We start from the raw sequence: 19,336 nt of genomic DNA, 5'->3' as shown, positions 1-19,336 counted from the left end.
TTTTTTTTTCTTCTAAATGCTTGGACGTTCGGATATTATTTCTGAAGTTGCGTCGTGTTCTATGTTTATCGGTCTTGTCAGCGTACGATTTACCGCTGCTTCTTTTTCGCAATTGGGTTCCTTAATTCATAACACAAAAATGACCATGTGCCATGCCTTTATTTAATGTGCCTCTTAACAATCCCTTTCCATTCCAGTGAATTTGCCAGAATCTAGCTTAAACAAGTTCATAGACCAAATAAAGCTTTATGACATTAGCCGGGCTGCGGGCGCAGGCGATCGTTTCTGTTCGCGTTTTCCGCAACTCATTGAACATTGCAGTCCCGATGCCGTAGCGGAAATCTTCATCGCGTCTGTGCTTGCTGCATACCCCAGTTGTAGCCGATGGCTGCCTGCCGGTTCTTAGTTCCGCTAGGCGAGCTTCACGCAGCTCCTTGCCCTGCGACTGCGTGTGAATAAGGCTGACACAAGGCTTCGGTGCGTACGTTTAGCACTACGGCATCAAGCCTACCACGCTGCACGCCATCATAAGGAGTCCCTACCTATTATAGTACTTTAAAATGCTGTCAAGCAGGTACCAAAGGCGGCAAAACCTGACCACTTAATGAGAACCGCAGTGAAGGTGGGTCTTTAAATTTTCGGTTTCAGTTCGCTTCGGCTGCTTCGGTGGCTGCTGTGTCCACGTGATCCCCCGTACCACGTCACGCCGACGCTGGCGTCAGCTTTTCCAGTGGTGGAGCTCGCACCCAATATAGACCCAAATATTGTTGCAAAACGCGGCATGACACCTTTTATTAACGAATCCCGGCACGTAGAACAGACGCACCTCACCGCATTCCGAGGGCACACAGTGCTTCACCGTAGCCAAGACTATTGTACATTGGTCGACGTCCCGTTTAGGAGGTTTAGGAGGGAGTTTGGAGAAAATCTATTTGATGTGGGCTGCGTTGTTTCTGTGTGACCGTTTGTGGTTTTAGAGTGTCCTCCCAACCATTACTGCGCTGTTATTCCGGTGAAACGTTCCAAGCTCGCGGGATTGTGGCCACATGGATGGTCAGCATTTCTTTCCGCCTCGTGTTCCTGGAGGCCGAACGCTTATTGGACTGCCACCATAGCAGAGCGGAAAAAAAGAAAAGGAGATACGCAAGTATTTGGAACGCAGACAAAGCGAAGGCGGTGCGAACGTAGACAGAGCGGACTCGGGCCAAGGTGCAGTATCTACTCTTATTAGGTAATTACCTGATACGGGTTGTATTTGGATCTAAGACATTAATCTTACTTTTCCAAGTTCGTGCAGTGCTTAAACCCTGCTTCACCTTCGGTGCGAGCCGGCCCGGTATTGCACTATTTTCGGTATCCGCCCATACATGTATGGCGAAAAATTCTCGATCTACATGGCTCGATAGGCGCTCGCAGTTTTTTCTAGAACCTGGAAATACACAGCCTCGCTTTAGAACGTTCGCGTATACCGAAATTTATGTGCAGGTTAACCAACCATAGGTCGTCGGAACGATGCCGGAGTCCTCCTCTACAACGCGCCTCACGATCATATGGTGATTTTGGCACGTAAAGTTCCAGACTTTTACTCAAAAAAAAAAGCATTTCCTATGATCACAGCTCCCCCAGGCAGGGACAACATCTCTTCACTCAGTCATAACGATTTTTTTATTGACAGTTAGTTTATCTCGAACATTACTTGCCGTTGCACCCCGATCAATCATGTTTCTGAACCGTCAAGCATGCTTCACACTATTTTCTTAGAAGTTATTCTCATTACTACTTTCTAATGCAAAAGTTTTGTTTGTTTAGGTTAGCATTGGACTCTTCCTGTTCAACGCACTTTCAGAGTACCCGATACTACCCATAAGACATGACTCTATCAGCGCAGAAATGAAAGAAATGATAACGCTGAAAGCCCTGCGAACATTTTATTTCGTCTTCGTACGTTTACCTTTCAACCCCTCCCACTTCCCTCCACACACCCACCCGCTTTAATTTCTTGTGTACTTAGCCCTCCGGCTACCTGCTCCATCAAGTACTAGCCAGCCTGAACTTCTTAACGATCTTATTTTAGTCTTAAACACGCATGACGCGCTTGGAGAACAAATTATCGACCGTTTTCCGGCGATCCCGTGGGCGCCGCCATGTTTGGTGACGTGGTGACGCATCCATTGCTTGCTTCAACTGCCTCTGTTGCCTCCGCGTTAGAATAGGTGTGTATGACGCCGGTGCAACTTAGCAAACCTCGGTTTCGGGAGATCTTGTAGACGGTGACTGGGTGGACGACACGAATCTTTGGCCACAGCTTCAGAGAACGTGCAAAAACGCTTTGGAAGCTGATTAAGCTATGTCCAAATGGCACAATTATCGCATATGGTGCTTGTTTTAAAAGCAAGGCTAAATATTAATTTGAAGCCATCCAAACCTTCCACTCATCAATTGAGTCAAGATCAGTGTGTACTGCTCTTCATTCTTCATTTGGCAAATATTTTGAAGCAGCTGCTTGTCACATTTTTGACTCAGTAAATGTCCTTGTTGCGTTCGCTATCTGACTTTTTCTGCCTAATTGCTCGCGGGGGTGCTGCAGCTCCGACCGATTTGTTCTTGCTGCGTGCAAGGCTTGAAACGTTGCCGTTTTTATACTTTGAAATACCTTGTAGCAAAGATGTATTATCGCTAGTACCTCGCTTATTCTTGTGGACCGTCCCGAAACATTCAGCTTCAACCATTCGTGCGCTGTCCGTGTAGTAGGTGTGTGGGCCCATTCTCTTACTGACACGTTGACGATAGAGAGGGCATCGTATTCCGTATCAGTTGGATAAATTTACGTAGGTACTGGGCGCAAAACATACTATGACAAGAAGCGGACGTACACCTTTTGTCAATGTATAGAGAGTGGCACTCACTCTTGCCGACGTTCCGGGGCTGAAGCATTTTGTTTGAAGGTTAGCGATACAACGCTGGCGGATAAGCAATTTCTGTATTCTCGAAAAAAGCCCTATATCTCGCAGTGCCGGTAACACGTATGGACCGTTGTAGCAACGGTCCATGAATTGAATGCAAAGATTCACTCCATTCCTTTATATGCCAGTCACTGTTTTTACTGCCAGCTACTGCACGGGTCGTCGATCCACATAGTTCAATCCGGCATGATTCGAGCACAGTGCGTTAGCGAAAGCTCTGTTACATTTCCCACAGCTGATCGCACAGAAGCAACGTGGAAGCGGTAATGATTTTGTATTGATTTTGTAGAACAGACTACTCCGTGATAAGGGTCAATACTGAAAGCGGGGATCTAGGCAAAGGTATTAATCTATTTTTATAGCGCTAAATCTCATCGCTCGACGAACCTCGCCTGGAAAATGTGCTCACTACCCACGGCAAGAGCAAGGCAAGACAGGGTTATGCAACGAGCTAACTAACTGGCAGGGGTGAGGTGCGTCACGATGGAGGTGATTTAGTTAAATTTATCTTGCGAAGGTCAGTGCAGCAGCACAAGACTACGCAGCCTTGTTTTGCCCACAAATTTTATCGGCCCTTCTATCACACGTTCTAGACCGCATTTCGGGTCAGTGCTGCTAAAGCAGTGCATGCACTATCGCCCACCCGCGACCACCTTGCTTCTTCAGAATGCACCCATTCGTTTTTCGTGATATGCTCGACGCGCGGAGCAGCAACAAAATTCGAATGTCTCTGGCCGACGGAGCGGGCGACCTAACACGCAGCACACGCTTGACAGACAAGAAAAGCATTATAGCACAGACAGAGTAGCTGAAGGAGAAATTGTGCAATTCATCGCGGAAAAAGGGCCGACAAATCATTGTGAGTACGCCGCGACAACGGAACAGCAATGATGAGTAACCAGTGCCCCACACGGACGTGTACACACTGATGACGACAGCAGACGATGCCAAGAGCACTCGACACTAAGCGTCGTGACGATGGGGACTCCACTCGATTTCTCAGGAAGCGTTGTCTCGGAAGAGAACAGCAATTTACAATAGGCAGCGAGGCACTGGAAGTCGTAAGGCAATACACCTACTTGGGGCAGGTAGTGACGGCGGATCCGGATCATGAGACGGAAATAATTAGGAGAAAAAGAATGGGCTGGGGTGCGTTTGGCAGGCATTCTCAGATCATGAACAGCAGGTTGCCATTGTCCCTCAAGAGAAAAGTATATAATAGCTGTGTCTTGCCAGTACTCACCTACGGGGCAGAAACCTGGAGGCTTACGAAAAGAGTTCTACTCAAATTGATGACGACGCAACGAGCTATGGAAAGAAGAATGATAGGTGTAACGTTAAGGGATAAGAAAAGAGCAGATTGGGTCAGGGAACAAACGCGAGTTAATGACATCTTAGTTGAAATCAAGAAAAAGAAATGGGCATGGGCAAGACATGTAATGAGCAGGGAAGATAACCGATGGTCATTAAGGGTTACGGACTGGATCCCAAGGGAAGGGAAGCGTAGCAGGGGGCGGCAGAAAGTTAGGTGGGCGGATGAGAGTAAGAAGTTTGCAGGGACGGCGTGGCCACAATTAGTACATGACCGGGGTTGTTGGAGAAATATGGGAGAGGCCTTTGCCCTGCAGTGGGCGTAACTAGGCTGATGATGATGATGATGATGATGATGATGATGATGATGTTGTCCTGGAACGTTCTATATATACTGTCCCAGAAACTTGCCGACTCACATTGCAAAGTCTGAAGCAAACAGGTCGGCCGACAGCGCCAAGGTGCCTTCACGTAGCGAGCGGGCGCGCAGAGTCCCACCTCTGACCTCATACGCGATAGGGCGCCCCACAAAGATCTCGAGGCTAATTGCCACTGGAAAGCTGGAAGGAGCCAGAGATCCTCTATGCTCAGACGCGTCTAAGTGTGCCTAGACAGATCTCCGGTAAAGCACATATTGGCAAGAAAGGGCTCTGCGCAAGGGCTGCAGGTTCACACATTCCTAAAGCTACTTGGGGAAGCGCCTCCTCAGGAGTTCAGATACAGTACAGATACGGTCATGTTCAGTGTCCAACGGGCAAGCTGAATTTTTAGTAGGCTTTACTAGGTGCTGGTTACAAGGTGTATGTAACACTGCACTCGTATACTTACCACCTGATCTGTTGCAACGCTTTAATGGCTCGATCTCGATTATGTAGCAGTTGAATATCAAGTGCAGGTATATTTACAGGCTTGTGTGGTGCAAAGACGATTACGGGACGACCACGCATTAGATTTGTATTATTGCTATTTCATCAAGCAGTACAGAAACGTGCTCACTCGCACAGGCATGTAGGTCAGAATAGCATTCTATCATGGCCGTTTTGCTAGGCCTTTCATTTTTAGTGCATCGCAAGTAATGCCTTTGAGGGGGACGAACAAAGTTTTCTTTTTCTTTGCGACATTGTGATAGTGAAGCTAAGGATGGCGCGGTGACTTGACGACGACAGTACTTGAGCGGCCACAATGGTGGCACTGAACGTAACAGAATGCATAAATGAGACAAAACAAGGTATATTTTTAGCAGTCATCTGTTGTCCTAGTAAATTCCGCGCACCAATGGAATGAAAGTTAGTTTGTCTCCTATTAGAGTGCTTGTCTACACCCCAGCCTTATGGCGCAAAAGAGTATCCATTACAATTGACATTTCACCTTCTCTGTCCGTAGATTTGCCTCTAAATATAATTACAAAGGGTAGGTTAATGGCGAATTAAGGATACACTCTTAACTAATCGCCCCCTCCCCCCCAAAAAATTACAAAGCATAAAGCACAATAGAGTGACATGGCTTTGCTTGAAGAATCGTCATGTAATAGATTGCTTAATGTCTGCAATAGAATGCTTTCGTGAGTCGAAGCCTACGAATGTATTTATAAAGGCTGAAGACAATAAGGCAACAGGGTAATAGTTGTACCAAAAAAAAGGAGAGGATTCACAGGCACAATTACTGCTATAGGTGTAGTTGTACATTCACAAGCGAGAGAAAGAGACAAAAAACTTTATTTGCCACTGCGAGGTTGGAAGTTAGGGCAGGTAGGCGTATGGTGGCGTATGGTGTTGCTCCCAGGTGGGGGGGACATTTGGCGCCCACAAAACGAGTGTCAGTTGTGTTTCCTTGCTTGCTCTTGTCAGCAGCTGGTTCCAACCCTACGCAGAGGGAGCTGGCAGTAATTATTGTGGGGGAGGGTAACCCTCGCATCGCCAGAGAATGTGTGCTCTATTGGCGGACACTCCATGGTCACACTTAGTACAGACGGGATCGTAATCCGCGCCAGTGAATTAATAAATCCTAGAACGACTGAGAACAAAATCGGCCTGCAGTCTGCAAAGCCTGGTTGCTTGCGCTCGGTCGAGGTCGGGGTGAGGAGGCGGGTACACGTATCTCGTCTCCGTGTAGAAGTTAATAATTTCAGCATAGTATTTGGGGGCTTCTGCGAGAGCATCAGGGTCCGAGGGGCCGGCCTGTCGGTTTAGGCCACGGGCTAAACGATTGACCCCTTCGTTCCCAGAGTTCCCGGCGTGAGCAGAGACACAGCTTGCAGTTCTGTCAAGACCGCAGCATGGACGATGTGTGCGGCAGGGAGACAAAGTGAGTTTTTCGAGAAATTTCGGATGGCTTCTTTATAGTAACTGAGAAATGTGCGTTTGCGGGGATCCGCAATGGCTGGCGCGATCGCGATCTGTTCGGCAGCGGTGGAGGAGTGCGTGCGCATTGTAGCGGCGCTGATGAGAGTGGTGGTTGGAGTCGCTATGCAGGCCACTTATGTGTTAGAGTCGCATTTCGCCGTGTCCACGCACATGGCATGTTCGTCGGCGGAGTAGGTGACGTGCAAGGCTCGTGCCTTCAGTTAGCGGCGCCTATCATGGCGGCCGGGTAGCATATTATTGGCCATGGGTTTGATGACCAGCCGACTGCAGACTCCAGTCTGGAGGGGACCAGTGGGGTGGATGTGACCTGTAGGGTTGAGGTTAAGGCGCTTAAGAATCTAAAGACCGTGTTTGGTGGGAGAAAGACGGTGTATATTTGTAGTCTTGTGTGCCTCTTTCAGCTCTGTGAGGGTGTTGTACACACCAAGCTGGAGCAGACGCTGTGCGCTGGCGGACCGGGGTAGTCCCATTGCCGCCTTGTACGCCGAGCGGATGATGCTACATTCCGCCTCTTCGTCTTTGCGGCGGAGGTGGTAATAAGAGTACGGGTAGAGAATCCTACTAATGAGGTAGGCTTGTGTGTGGCGGCAGAAGTCGGTCTCCCGCATTACCCTGCGGCGAGTGGCGATGCGCCGCATTAGGCCATTGATTTGGTGGGCTGTGTTTCGGTGACTTCAATGGCTTCGGAGTTGTGTGTGTTTTTCTGCACCCGCACGTCTAACACATGGACGGTCTGTACGGGTGGTATGGAGTGTGTGGCAATGTGGAGCGGGATCGGCTCTTGAGAGTCGGCGAACATGTCTGTCTCGTATAACTAGCAGTTCAGGTTTGCTGGCGAAGAAGCGAGACTGTTCGCGTGCACGTAAGTGCAGACGGTGTCGATTTCAGGTTTAAGTGAATCTTGTATCCCCTCGTCCAAAGTTTGTCCAGAGGGTGATATCGTCGGCGTATTTGGAGTGCTTGATGTTGGGTATGGTGTCCAGAAATGTGTAAAGGCCTCGCATAGTTTAATGTTGAATAGGAATGGGGACAAAACAGGTGCCTGTGGTGTTCTCCGGGCGACACGCACCATTCTCGGCCTCGATGTCAGTAAAGTGTTGTACACTCACAAACCTGCTACGCATGAAGCACTTTACCATTGGCGAATGTCTTTAGCATAAAGCAAGAGAGGTTTATTTATTTGTCGTGCGCAGTACTCCAAACTGTAAAGATAGTATAAGGCTGTAGTACTCTTTTGGAACTTATCCCAGCTTACGGTACGTCTCTGTGTATCTGTTTATTTATATCCGCTCCTAGACTTCCCGTCGATTGGGGTCACTCGGTAGCATAGGTCATAAGGATTGAGCACTGGATGCTCTTCAGCGGAAGAAGGTTCAAAAGCAACCCTAGGGCCAACATGGTAAACTGTGTACGTAACCCTGCGCATGTGGCGCTCTTAAGTGAATATCTCTGTCTTCAACTCGGATCACTGGGTACGTGTTGTCCTTCAATGACCCAGTTTCACCAGTACTTGTGGCACCGTCAATGTGCCACTCTTCAAGAAACATCTTTTGGGCCAATTAAGTTGGGCCACTTGGTATGTGTAGCTATGTGCCATTCTTTTGCTTATACTCATTATATTACGGTATCATCTACAATTACCCATGAAAGATAACAGGTTACTAAAAGAATTTAGGTCGTCAATCAATTCTAAAGAATGGATGCACCGCAACTTCTTTTCTAGGACGTGCTACGAACCCGTGCGGCGATGGCGCAAGATTAACGCGTCAGTGGAACTCCTTCTGGACGAGCGCGCCACCACTGTCGTCGAAGTTCCAGAAACCCGCAGTAAGCCAGAGGTTCCTGCAGGGATCGAGAGAGCGCCCACCAGTGCGACTCGATTCCGTTCGGCTACTGCGTCACCCTTGCGATCCGCGCGCAGCCTTCCATCCATCCTCACCAGTGCTGTGTAAGTGTACTTATGCTGTGCTTGCTTAGAATGCAGACCCTAGGTCATCGTCTTCTTCCCCATCTTCTTCATCGTCTTCTGCAAGACAACATCCACTGACGCCATCCTCCTCCCCTTCATTGCCTCTTTGTGCGCTTGCTCTTGGTAACACGTACAAAGACTAAACTAATCACAGTGGATGGCGCAAGCCGCGTGCGCCGCTGGTTTCTTTGCAGCACAACCCAATCGCGCTCGCCTCCATGCATCCACGGCAGCGGTGGCGCTGGCCTTCCGGGAAAAGAAAATATCAGGACCAGAGAGCTCAGCTTCTCGCGTAGCGCTCGCCGCCAGTGTCTGCCCGCAAATATTAAGGTTCCATAAGTTGCAGTGGCCGGGAATCGGCAACATGGAAGAGCTGTCGGGAAGCGGCGACTGTAGCACACGAAGCCGGGAGCGGCATCACTACAATTTCATATGTAAAAAAAAAGAACCCGCCAGCAACTCATGATATTGTGTCGGGATAGCGCTATGGAAAATGTACGCATAGTTAGGACTCCTGACGAGCCGCGTGAGCACGATGAGCGGCGAGGGAAACAGCAATGTCACTACGTGCAACGGCGTTGTGCTGAGGCTAGGCAGGACGTAGCGGTTACTGCAAGAAAAAAAATTAAAAATTAAATTATGGGGTCTTACGTGCTAAAACCACTTTCTGATTATGAGGCAAGCCGTAGTGGAGGACTCCGGAAATTTCGAGCACCTGGGGTTCTTTAACGTGCACCTAAATCTAAACACAAGGGTGTTTTCACATTAAGCCCCCATCGAAATGTGGCCGCCGTGGCCGGGATTCGATCCCGCCACCTCGTGCGAGGCAGCCCAACACCGTAGCCATTGAGCAACCACGGCGAGTGTTACTGCACAAAGCAGGTCACCCACAGCTAGGACACTTGAAGCGCAACGCGGATAGGATGAGTAGCGAAACGAACCAGCAACGTCAGTATGCACAACAGCTCAGGCTCGGCAGGACCCAGTTCAAGGCTATGTGACATTGGCCTATCGGAACAGGTGATATGACAGCTTCGCTGGCCAACCACCTTCACAGCGTGGAACTGGAGCCCAAGTTTTACGTTTGTGAATCCGTTTGAACAAGGCCTACTGAAGAATATGAGAGCCTTACCCGAAGACAGTTTAGCAATTCAGGCGCGCACATTGTCGTGATACTGTCGAAGGATGTGTGAATAATGACAGGAGTGCTTTTTTTTCCTGCGCAGGGGAAACGATACTCAGCAGCCGACCTCTCTTATAACCCCTGCCACCTCTGCAGTGCCCTACGAGGACGGAGGGAACCCCGATGGATACAAAACGCACCGCAGATCCATATAACTGTGACACAGATGCTCAAGTTAATGTCCACCTTGGACGCGGTTTGCAAACGCAACTTCACTTTTACCTGGCTAACCAATCGCGCTTATAAGCACGATGTACGTATTTTGCCACTTTCTTGGTCTGGTTTGGCTTCAAGGCTTTCAGTATTTGATGGTTTTCAGGAGGAGCCGACCGCCAGTGTCACATACAGCGGGTCACTAATTGCGTATTGTTGGTGTAATGTAAATGCAGGTTCTAAAACTATGCAGCGAATAAAACAAACCGAAGACGAACAAAATAATAAAGTGTTTTTTAAGATTCCTTCATGATTACTCCTAAATGGCTAATACTTTTCTATGAATTGAAAACTATTGACAATTCGGTTGCCTTACTCAACGAATTTACGTTGAATTAGTCCCAGTTCAACAATTTCAGAGAACGAATTTAAGGAGTTGGGATTGGCGGGCCTGAAATTCTGGATGGGTTGTGAAATATGACACGTAAAAATCGTAGGGGGCACTTCGTTGCTCCGTATACGTAATATGAGTGCACAGGGAGGTGCTGAAATCTACGCGCAGCGTCATTTTATTTGCCTTGTTTTATCGCATAGCTTGCTTCCACAGGTAGTTTGATTTTGTTAAATGCATATTATTGCTATCAGCCTCACTGGAACTTAAATTATGTGATTGGCAAGAAATCACATGCCATTATAACATCAGTTTTATGCACACATCTGCGAATAATGGGGCGAGAACAATAGTGTAACAAACGCGTTACAGCAGAAACAATCCTTGATGATCATCTATGTCAGGCTGAGCACTTCTGGAAGGTATAAATATGCAAATGCGTGCAAAGAGTGGCGAAGATGGTATGACGATGATGGTGCATGACGACCATAAGATGCACGAGGACCATGAGATAACGACGCCTAAGTGATGTCGATGGTATGACGATGACGCTCCGATGACGATGGCGGGACGACAACGCGATGGTGTTGCTGTCGCGATGCTGACAGAATGACGATGTCAAAATGATTACAATGGCACGCCGACGTCTGCGTGATGATGACGGCGTGTCCATGATATGTAGTGAGTGGAGACGAATGTACTGGACGGACGCAGCGAAAGACGTGTGGCCAGTGGAACGTGGCGGCATGGCGGGCGAAGAGAGAGAGAGACAGAGAGAGTAAAAGCTTTATTTCAAATTGTGACGTGGTAGTGACTGTGAAGAAAGCAGCCAAACTGAGAAAGACGAAACTAGCGTCTTATTGGGCAAACTTGTGCCCTCAAAAACAGGCTACACTCAAAGAACGGCGACAGAGGCGAACACAGTCGGCGATCGGCGAAAATCTGATCAGCGGGTCAAGCGCGTCGGTTTCTTTATAGATGAGTCGTCGAATGTTCCAGAGTAACCGCTGGAACCCGTGCGTCTTCGACAAAGTTTTACATTAATCGCGTCGCGCGCACATGCAATCAGATTACACAAGTTAGACAGACAGTGGATGCAACCATCAATAACATTCCAAAAACGTCTCACACATGCAAACGCATCCTGCGCTGTGCCATACCATTTGTTAGGTGGTGAAACATGAAGCCCGCGAAAGACAAGTACGCGTGTCAATATAAATAAAATAAGGCATGATGGTTGGAGCCCCAATTACAGTGCCGCACTGACAGAAGCGGCTCACTGGGCTTGGTCCAGAAGAGCCAACTGGCTCTCCCGACCCTCGTCCGCTAGCCATGCCTCCCACTGCCTATTCCTCATTAGTGGATGTTGGTGTAATATGGGGCTGTCTATCTGCGCAGGCCTCCTGGGGCGCTCCCATGTGATGCCTTTTAGTGTGGGTGTGTGTGTGTGCACCACGCGCACTCGTCAGTGAACCTCGTAGGGTGTATTCTGTGCAGGTGGTGCAGGTTGGGGTATGTATTCGTCTGAATACGACGCCAGTCCCTCAAAGAACGGCGACATCATGACACCAGTTTCGGTTTAAATCGTAGTGAAGATGTCCAAAACGTCTCCGCTCCTGCCTTTGCTGTAGGAGGATGTCACGAGAATTCGGAGGAAGGTCATCGCTAGGCCATGCCGTTGCTCAGACGTTTAATCCTCGAGCAAATATGGTCTGTCCTCGCGTTTCCTGCCAGTCGCTCGTGTGCCGGACACACACGGTAGTGTGGTGCCTCTCTAGTTCAGTGCCTAACATTTTTATTATTGATTTGGGCGCCGTTCTATGTACAAACAGGCGGCAAACCGTTTGTGAGTCGGATAATAAGACAGCCGGATTGGTTTGGCGCTCGGCGTCCTGAATGGCCAAGGTGATGGCTGCAGCCTCTGCCAAGCATGCCGAGGCGGTTTTGAAGGATGCCGTTGTTGTGTTCTTGTTGCATATAGCGACTATGGTGAAAGTGTCTGAGCTGGGAGGACTGGCATTCGTATAACACACCCCCAGTCCCATGCCAAAACGTTTGTGAAGAGTCTTTACCCTTGCTCTGCGCCGTCCGGGATGGTACTTCGGGTGCATGTTTTGGGGAATTGGGGCCACCGCGATGCGCGATCGAACGTTGCGGTCTATCCGTGCCGTTTCTCTCCGCAATACTGGGGTGTCAGGGGAAAGCCTAACCTCGCCAATACTTCCCTGCCCTGAGTTGAAGAACAAAGTCGTTCTTTCTGAGCATATAACGTCGCGACTGCGTGTTCGTCAAAAGTATTCTGCAGGCCCAGTCCCTCGAATCTCTCTGTGCTAGCGCATTCGGGAAGACCAAGGGCGGCTTTCAAGGCTTTTCTTATTATTGTGTTTGCCTGTATATTCTCTTCGCTTGTCAAGACCTGATATGGAAGGGCGTATGTGATTCGGCTAATTACGCATGCGTGAACCAGGCTGATGGTATCTCCCTCAGTTAGGCCGTCTCTGCTTCTTGCCACTCTCCGTATCAGTCTGGCCACATTTCCTGTGACCACCTTTAGTTTTTGAAGGATGTGGGATGTTCCAGCGTTCTGCTGTCTCCACATCCCCAATATTCTGAGTGTCTCCACTTCACGAATTCGCGCCCCGTCGAGAGTCAGTGTGAGCGGCACCGAGTCCTTTTTCCTTGCTTATATCGCATGCACCCGAATGAATTCCAATTTTGCGGGTGCGCATGCGATGTCCACTGCCCTCACGTATTCCACGACTGCGTCTATGGCCTTCTGAAGAGTTTCTTGCTTGTTCCCGTAGGACCACTGGTGAGCCTAGAACGTGATGTCATCGGCATATATCGCACAGCCGAGATTCGGATGTTTATCTAGCTCCCGGGCTAGCTTTCTTATCACTACATTAAGTAGCAGTGGAGAGAGTATAGCTCCCTGAGGGGTACGTCTGTCGGGACAGTTGAATGTGTCGGACCCCGTGGAGCCTAATCTGATTGTGGCCGTGCGGTCGCTAAGGAACGAGGGCACGTAGCTTTAAATTGTCCCTCCAGATGTGGTGGGAGATGCTGTCGAAAGCCTTCTTGATGTTCAATGCCAGTAAAAATTTATCGCCCGACCCTCTGTTGGGGTGCAGGGCCTCGTGTTTTAGTAGTAAGAAAGCGTCCTGCGCCGACACGTGGGGTCGGAAACGGACATGTTGGAGGTGAACATGTTGTTTTGCTCTATGTGGTTCGAGAGCCGGACGTGCACAACCTTTTCAATGAGTTTCCCCGCGCACGAGGTTAGGGAGATGGGTCAAAGGTTGTTGATGTTACGAGGCTTACTTGGTTTTGGAATGAGAGTAATTTTTGCTTCCTTCCATTCGTTTGAAAGGACGCCGTCCTTTGTCCAAACCGTGTCGTTAAAGAATTTGGTCAAGCTCTTTAGCGTGTCGTCCGTGAGATTGCGAATTATTGCGTTCGTGACCTGATCTACCCCTGGGGTCATGTTTTTCCGGAAGGAGTGTGCCGCTTCATGAACCTCATCAAAGGGGGCGTCCTGTTCCGGTTCGTTTGGACGTTCGTAAACAGGTTTGGTGGATTGCCTGGTCGGAACAGTTCCTACGTATATCTGTTTAATTTCGTCTATCATGCTTACCTTCAACCTGGTTTCCAAGCAGCTTGAGTGCGCGATTCGCGACTGTTTTTGTTCCTCCCGGGTCCATCACACTTCGAAGAATGCGCCAGGTTTTCTTTGTAGTCAACGTACCCCGAAGCGAGTCACTGAACTGACGCCAATTGCTGGCGCTTAACTTTTGTGCGTATTCGTTAGCTTCCGTTAGCTATCCGTATCTTGAGGGAGAGAGAGAGAGAAGGGAAGAAGGAAAGGCAGGGAGGTTAACCACACTGAGTCCACTTTGCTACCCTACACGCGGGGTGGGGAATGGAGAGTGAAAGAGAGAGAGAGAACTTAGGTGTAGGATGTCTATAGTCGGGCACTCAAGTCTGTTGCCTTCAGGTAGTGAAAAAGCGCTCGAACTGTTTTCTGCGGTAATGAATTGTGAGGCCAGGCTCCCAAGATCTTCGCTTCCATAAATGACCTGTCATACAGTCTATTCAAGGCACACTGGAGAGTCTCACGTTGGTTATCGAAGCGAGAACAGTGGCACAGAAGGTGACTGATGGTTTCTTCAGACTTGCACTTAGCGCATAGGGTGAATCCGCTATTTCAATACGATAGCTGCAGGAGTTGGTGAATGCTACTCCTACCCCACAGCCGACACAGCAGTGTTGCGTCACGTCGTGGGAGATTCGCTGGTAATTTAAGTTTCAGTGATGGGGGGAGGCTGTATAAACGACACTTAGAGTTCTGTGGTGCATGCCAGTAACTTAACGTGATGGTACGAGCGAGACCACGACGCTCTCTTGCAGCGGCGACTCTCCATAAAGGTGTAAGGAGTGTCGGTGAGCTAGCCTGGGCACGTCGGGCAGCGTCATCGGCGAGGAGATTACCAACGACGCCACAATGTCCCGGCAGTCACTGAAATATGATATCATGTCCTCGTTCAGAAGCGCAATGGCAGGTTTCGCTGATTTGTGCCACCAGCTGTTCCTAATTGCCACGTTGTAAACTTCGCAAGATCTGGAGGGCTGCTTTCGAGTCACAAAATATTTCCCATTTGTTGGGCGGTTCTTTTTCAATATATTCGACAGCAGCGCGAAGAGCGGCCAGTTCGGAACCTGTAGATATTGTTACGTGTGAAGTCTTAAACTTGATGACGACCGATTGAGATGGTAGAACAACAGCGCCCGTAGAATAATCCGAGATGGAACCATCTGTGTAAACATCGATTCGGTTAGTGTATTCGGTTAGCGTTAGCGTATTCGGTTAGCTTATGTTGCCACAGTTGAAGCATTTCGACGTAGCCCCAGACACGTTCGAAGGGCTTGGCCTTGAATGCTCTGTAGGAATGTTAGTTTTGTTAGCGTTGGACAGCACTGGTGTGCTGTATCGCAAGTATCCTAGGAAGAGCGTCCTGTATAGTTGAAGCATAGATGCCACGGATGTGCCCCACGTTTTACCGGCAAGAAACCTTAGTATATGGGAGATAGAAGTAAGCGTCGTCTTCAAGTATGAGATGTGGGGGCTCCATGGAAGGTCTCTGTCTATAATAACGCCTAGGAATCGGTGAGTTTTTGCGTAGGAAATTGGTTGGTGGTCAATAGAAATGGGGTACCAGGTCATGGGCTTGTGGGTAAAAGCGACTAAGGCGCACTTCTCGGTGGAAATGCTGACGCCTTGAGCACGCAGGTACGATGATGTCACTGCTTTTTGGAGCCGTGCACGCACATGGAGATGCGTAACTGCCGAGGCCCATATGCATATGTTGTCAGCATATATGGAACTGTTTACTGTATGTGGTAGAACGTCGGCAAGTCCAAGGATTGCAAGCTTGAACAAAGTGGGGCTAAGAACCCCACCCTGAGGGACGCCATGACAAGTGTAATGGTCAGTGGTTCGGCCATCTGCACTGTGCACAAAGAAGGATCTTTGGAATAGATAGCTCCAAATCCACCGAAACATGCGTCCACCAATTCCATTATTTTCCAGGGCATCTATGATGGCTTCATGAGTTACATTATCATAGGCGCTTTTCACGTCGCGGAATAGTGCAACCGATATACGCTTGTGGTGTTTTTCTTGTTGTACCGACGTGACGACGTCGATGACGTTGTCAATAGAGGAACGGCCTCTTCTAAAACCAGCCATGGCCTCAGGGTATACGTTGTGGCGCTCAAGACACCACTCTAGGCATCCGTATCCTGAGTTTGCGATTAAGCTTCTGCCCTTTCCATTTTTTTTGTGAGGCCTCTCCGGGATTCCGAGAGATGCAAGAGGTGACGATCCACGGCTGGAGCCTCCGTTGTCGTTTCAATTGTTTTTTGACCACAGAACTCTGATTCGCTCGGTCCATTCTACTACGTCTGTTATGCTGCCGATTGTGTTTTGTTTTTCCCGAAATTTGGTCCAGCCGGATAGCCTTGCCTTGCCAATAGCTCTTCGAATCCTGGCTGCATTAACCGATATGCTTAACATATATTGATCGCTTCCTAGTTTTTCCCCTAGGTTCGTCCATCGCGTCTTTCGTTGTTGGTGAACGTGAGGTCGGGGGAAGTGTCATTGGACACGCTGTTCCCGATTCGCGTTAGGAGATCCGGTTGAGTTAGCTAGAAAAGTCCGTAGTGCTCTACAACATCAGCTAACAAGATGCCCTTGGGATTGTTTCTACTGTAGCCCCAGTTTGAGTGTTGTGCGTTGAAGTCGCCTAACAATATTAATTTGTCCCTACCTTGAGCGAGTCGTAGCGCGGTGGCCACCACGTTTCCGAAATCTGCCTGTTTTTCTCTGGGAGAACTATAAACGTTGACAATAATTGTCTTAGGTTTGACCCTTTTTTGCGGCCAAATCGTGATTATCTGGCACTGAATAGGTTTTCCCCCAAAATAATTTACACTAATCGCCACATCCTTCTTGGCAAAGGTGGTTACTTGAGGGTAATGTGAGTGAGCATATAGCTCATGTCCTTTAAATTTTTGATTTTGCTTCCCTATTTCCTGAATGCAGATAACGTCGGGAGGGTTTGGCGCCAATTCTATGTAGTGCGTGAAATTAGCCAATTTAGTGCGTAGCACGCAGCAATTCCATTGCCAGATTTCAATGTGTCCGGCCTTTGTGTTGTCTGCCACATTATCCATGCGAACCACTGTCACTATCAGTGCACTCTAAAGCTTTCGATGTCTTGGTAGGAGCTCCCGGACTTTGACTGACCCTCTTTCGGGGGACGGCTGCGGCTTTTGTTTGCACATAGTCTACCATTCGCTTGAGTTTGTGTAGCTCTGTGAATATTAGCTGCATGTTTTTTGCTAACTGTTTAAGCGTTACCGATGGAGGGCTGGAGGCGGTACTTTGTTGCAGTGATGTCTGTGGTGGTGATTTGGAAGTCTGGTCCACAATTTGTATGGGATGTGCTGTTGTTTGCCATGCGCTTAAAAGCTTCAAACTCGGCTCGTAGCTTTGCTAAATTGTTTCGAAGTATTTTGTTTTCTTCGACTATTTTCTTGTACTGTGATTGGTGTAGGTGTATTCTTAGCATTGGCAGTGGGAGATGCGACTTGCGACTAGCTCACCTGATTATATTGAGGGGTGCTGCATGCGAGTAGGACCCCTGGTGACTTGCTTCTTGGGGCCTCCTCCTTTTTTTCTGATGTTGCAGCTGAGGCACCTTGGGTCGGGATGCCGACCGTCTTCTCTGGCCCGGCTGCTCGGAACAAGATCGGCTCCGCGACGGCGAGTGGGTTCTGGAGCGGCTGCGACGATCCATCGCTGGAAGGAACTCCAGCTCGGAGTCATCGTCTTCGTTAGCGAACCACTGTAGCTGGGTCTTCGTTGGTTTCTTTGGCCGTGGTCTTGATATCCGCCTGACTGGCTTTAGTCTTTTGGGGCATCTGCAGTCACCCGCTGGATGACCACTCCCACAAATGGTGCATTTGGGGGTGCACGTGTTTCCATGGGCAGGCTCCCGCACCCCGCACGAGCGGCACACTTCGTCGGACTGTGGACATACGTCGGTGCGGTGTCCCACGGTGCCACAGATACGGCAGAATTGCACCGCATTTCGGTAGGGTGTGCAGAGTTTCTCCCCTCCCCCCCCCCCCCCCGAAGTAATAAACAAACCTTGGCACTCGGCTGCCGTAGAAGGTGAGGAAAGCACTTTGTGAGTCGCCCATCATTATTGCGTCGATCAACTCCAGTTCCTACGTTCAGATACGAAGGTTAGATCGCAGCACGTCAGAAGGGGTGTGTATCCCGTGGATTACTCCCCGTGTCATGTCTTCTCCTGCCGTAACGTACGCATTGACCGGGTGTTGTCGTCCGTTGATGTTCAAGAATTTAATGGCTTGCATGACCTTGGCCGTATACCGAATCAGGGTGGATATCACTGGAATGTTGGAACCTGACTTGATCCTTAGAATAAAATTGTCGGTGGTTCTTTCCAGGCACGCCTCAATGACGGCTCTTGCCAGTGCCTGACTGGTAACATTCTTGAGTGGTAACGAATAGAGCTTTTCCAAGATTTTACAATATTGAAAATCTATGTTTTAGATTTTAGCCTTTTGTCGTTCTCATGTGAAAATAAATGGTGTCCCACACGTAAATTTGAAATCTCCATAACAAAATTGCGATGCCGCATCCGACCATTTACCTATACAGGTCTTGTGTAGCACCGTCCTGTCTCTGTCCAACCTGCCAGTAACCCGGCCGAAAACATTGATCACTTTCCTGAAGCATGCCCTCGATTGAAAAATCGGAGGAATAAATAAAAATGTTCATTCTGAAAATGGGGTATTTTTTTAACTACTCAAAATATTCTTTCCTTCGGGGCTTCTTCAGTGGGCTTTATACACAGCAACATCTGCGTGGAGATTTGCGACTATATTTGTGACAAAGGAAGGCTACCATGTAATTTCTCGAAATCAATTATTCGATAGATCATTATATCCCTCATCATGTCTTCAAAATATTTTAATAATAAATATTGCCAACGCTTATAGTCCTTCCAGAGAAAAACAAGTGTATTTCTAAAACGTGATGGCCACCGCGATGCGACTCGCTCAAGGTAGCGAAAAACTAATATTGTTAGGAGACTTTAATGTACAACACTTAAAGTGGAGCTACAGTACAGACAATCCCAAGGGCATCTTGTTAGCAGATGTTGTAGAGGGTTATGGGCATTCCAGCTAGCCCAACCGGATCTCCCAACACGAATCGGGAACAGCATGTCCAAGGGCACTTGCCCCAACCTCATGTTGACCAACAACGAAAGTCGGAAGTGAGTCGCGATAGATGAACCTAGGTGAAAACCTACGAATCGATGAGTGCATTGTTACGTGGTGCAGACAAGGAGGAATGTTGTTTATGCAAGGCGAATGCTAAAAGCACTAGCTGACACTAGAACATGGCGGCCG

At 48.7% G+C, this 19,336-nt stretch overlaps 1 protein-coding gene across 3 annotated transcripts in view; it reads left to right on the top strand.

Annotated features, from left to right (window-relative positions):
- The window catches only part of LOC135912774 (E3 ubiquitin-protein ligase MARCHF2-like), a 38,411-nt gene extending 20,250 nt beyond the window's left edge, over positions 1-18,161 (top strand). For 2 of the 3 annotated variants that reach the window (XM_065445312.2, XM_065445313.2), the window contains exons 4-5: positions 8,361-8,585; positions 9,833-10,247. In XM_065445312.2, coding sequence (XP_065301384.2) covers positions 8,361-8,585; positions 9,833-9,944 — 337 coding nt within the window. In that variant the 3' untranslated portion in view covers positions 9,945-10,247. Of the gene's footprint in view, positions 1-8,360; positions 8,586-9,832; positions 10,248-17,583 lie in introns of those variants that run through there. The other variant, XM_070532851.1, reaches the window with a different exon arrangement.
- Positions 18,162-19,336: the final 1,175 nt, after the last annotated feature.

This window comes from Dermacentor albipictus, chromosome 2, assembly GCF_038994185.2.
Source record: "Dermacentor albipictus isolate Rhodes 1998 colony chromosome 2, USDA_Dalb.pri_finalv2, whole genome shotgun sequence".
NCBI classification, from domain to species: domain Eukaryota; kingdom Metazoa; phylum Arthropoda; class Arachnida; order Ixodida; family Ixodidae; genus Dermacentor; species Dermacentor albipictus.
The sequence above is the reverse complement of the archived record's forward strand: the minus strand, read 5'-3'. Positions and strand labels throughout refer to the sequence as shown.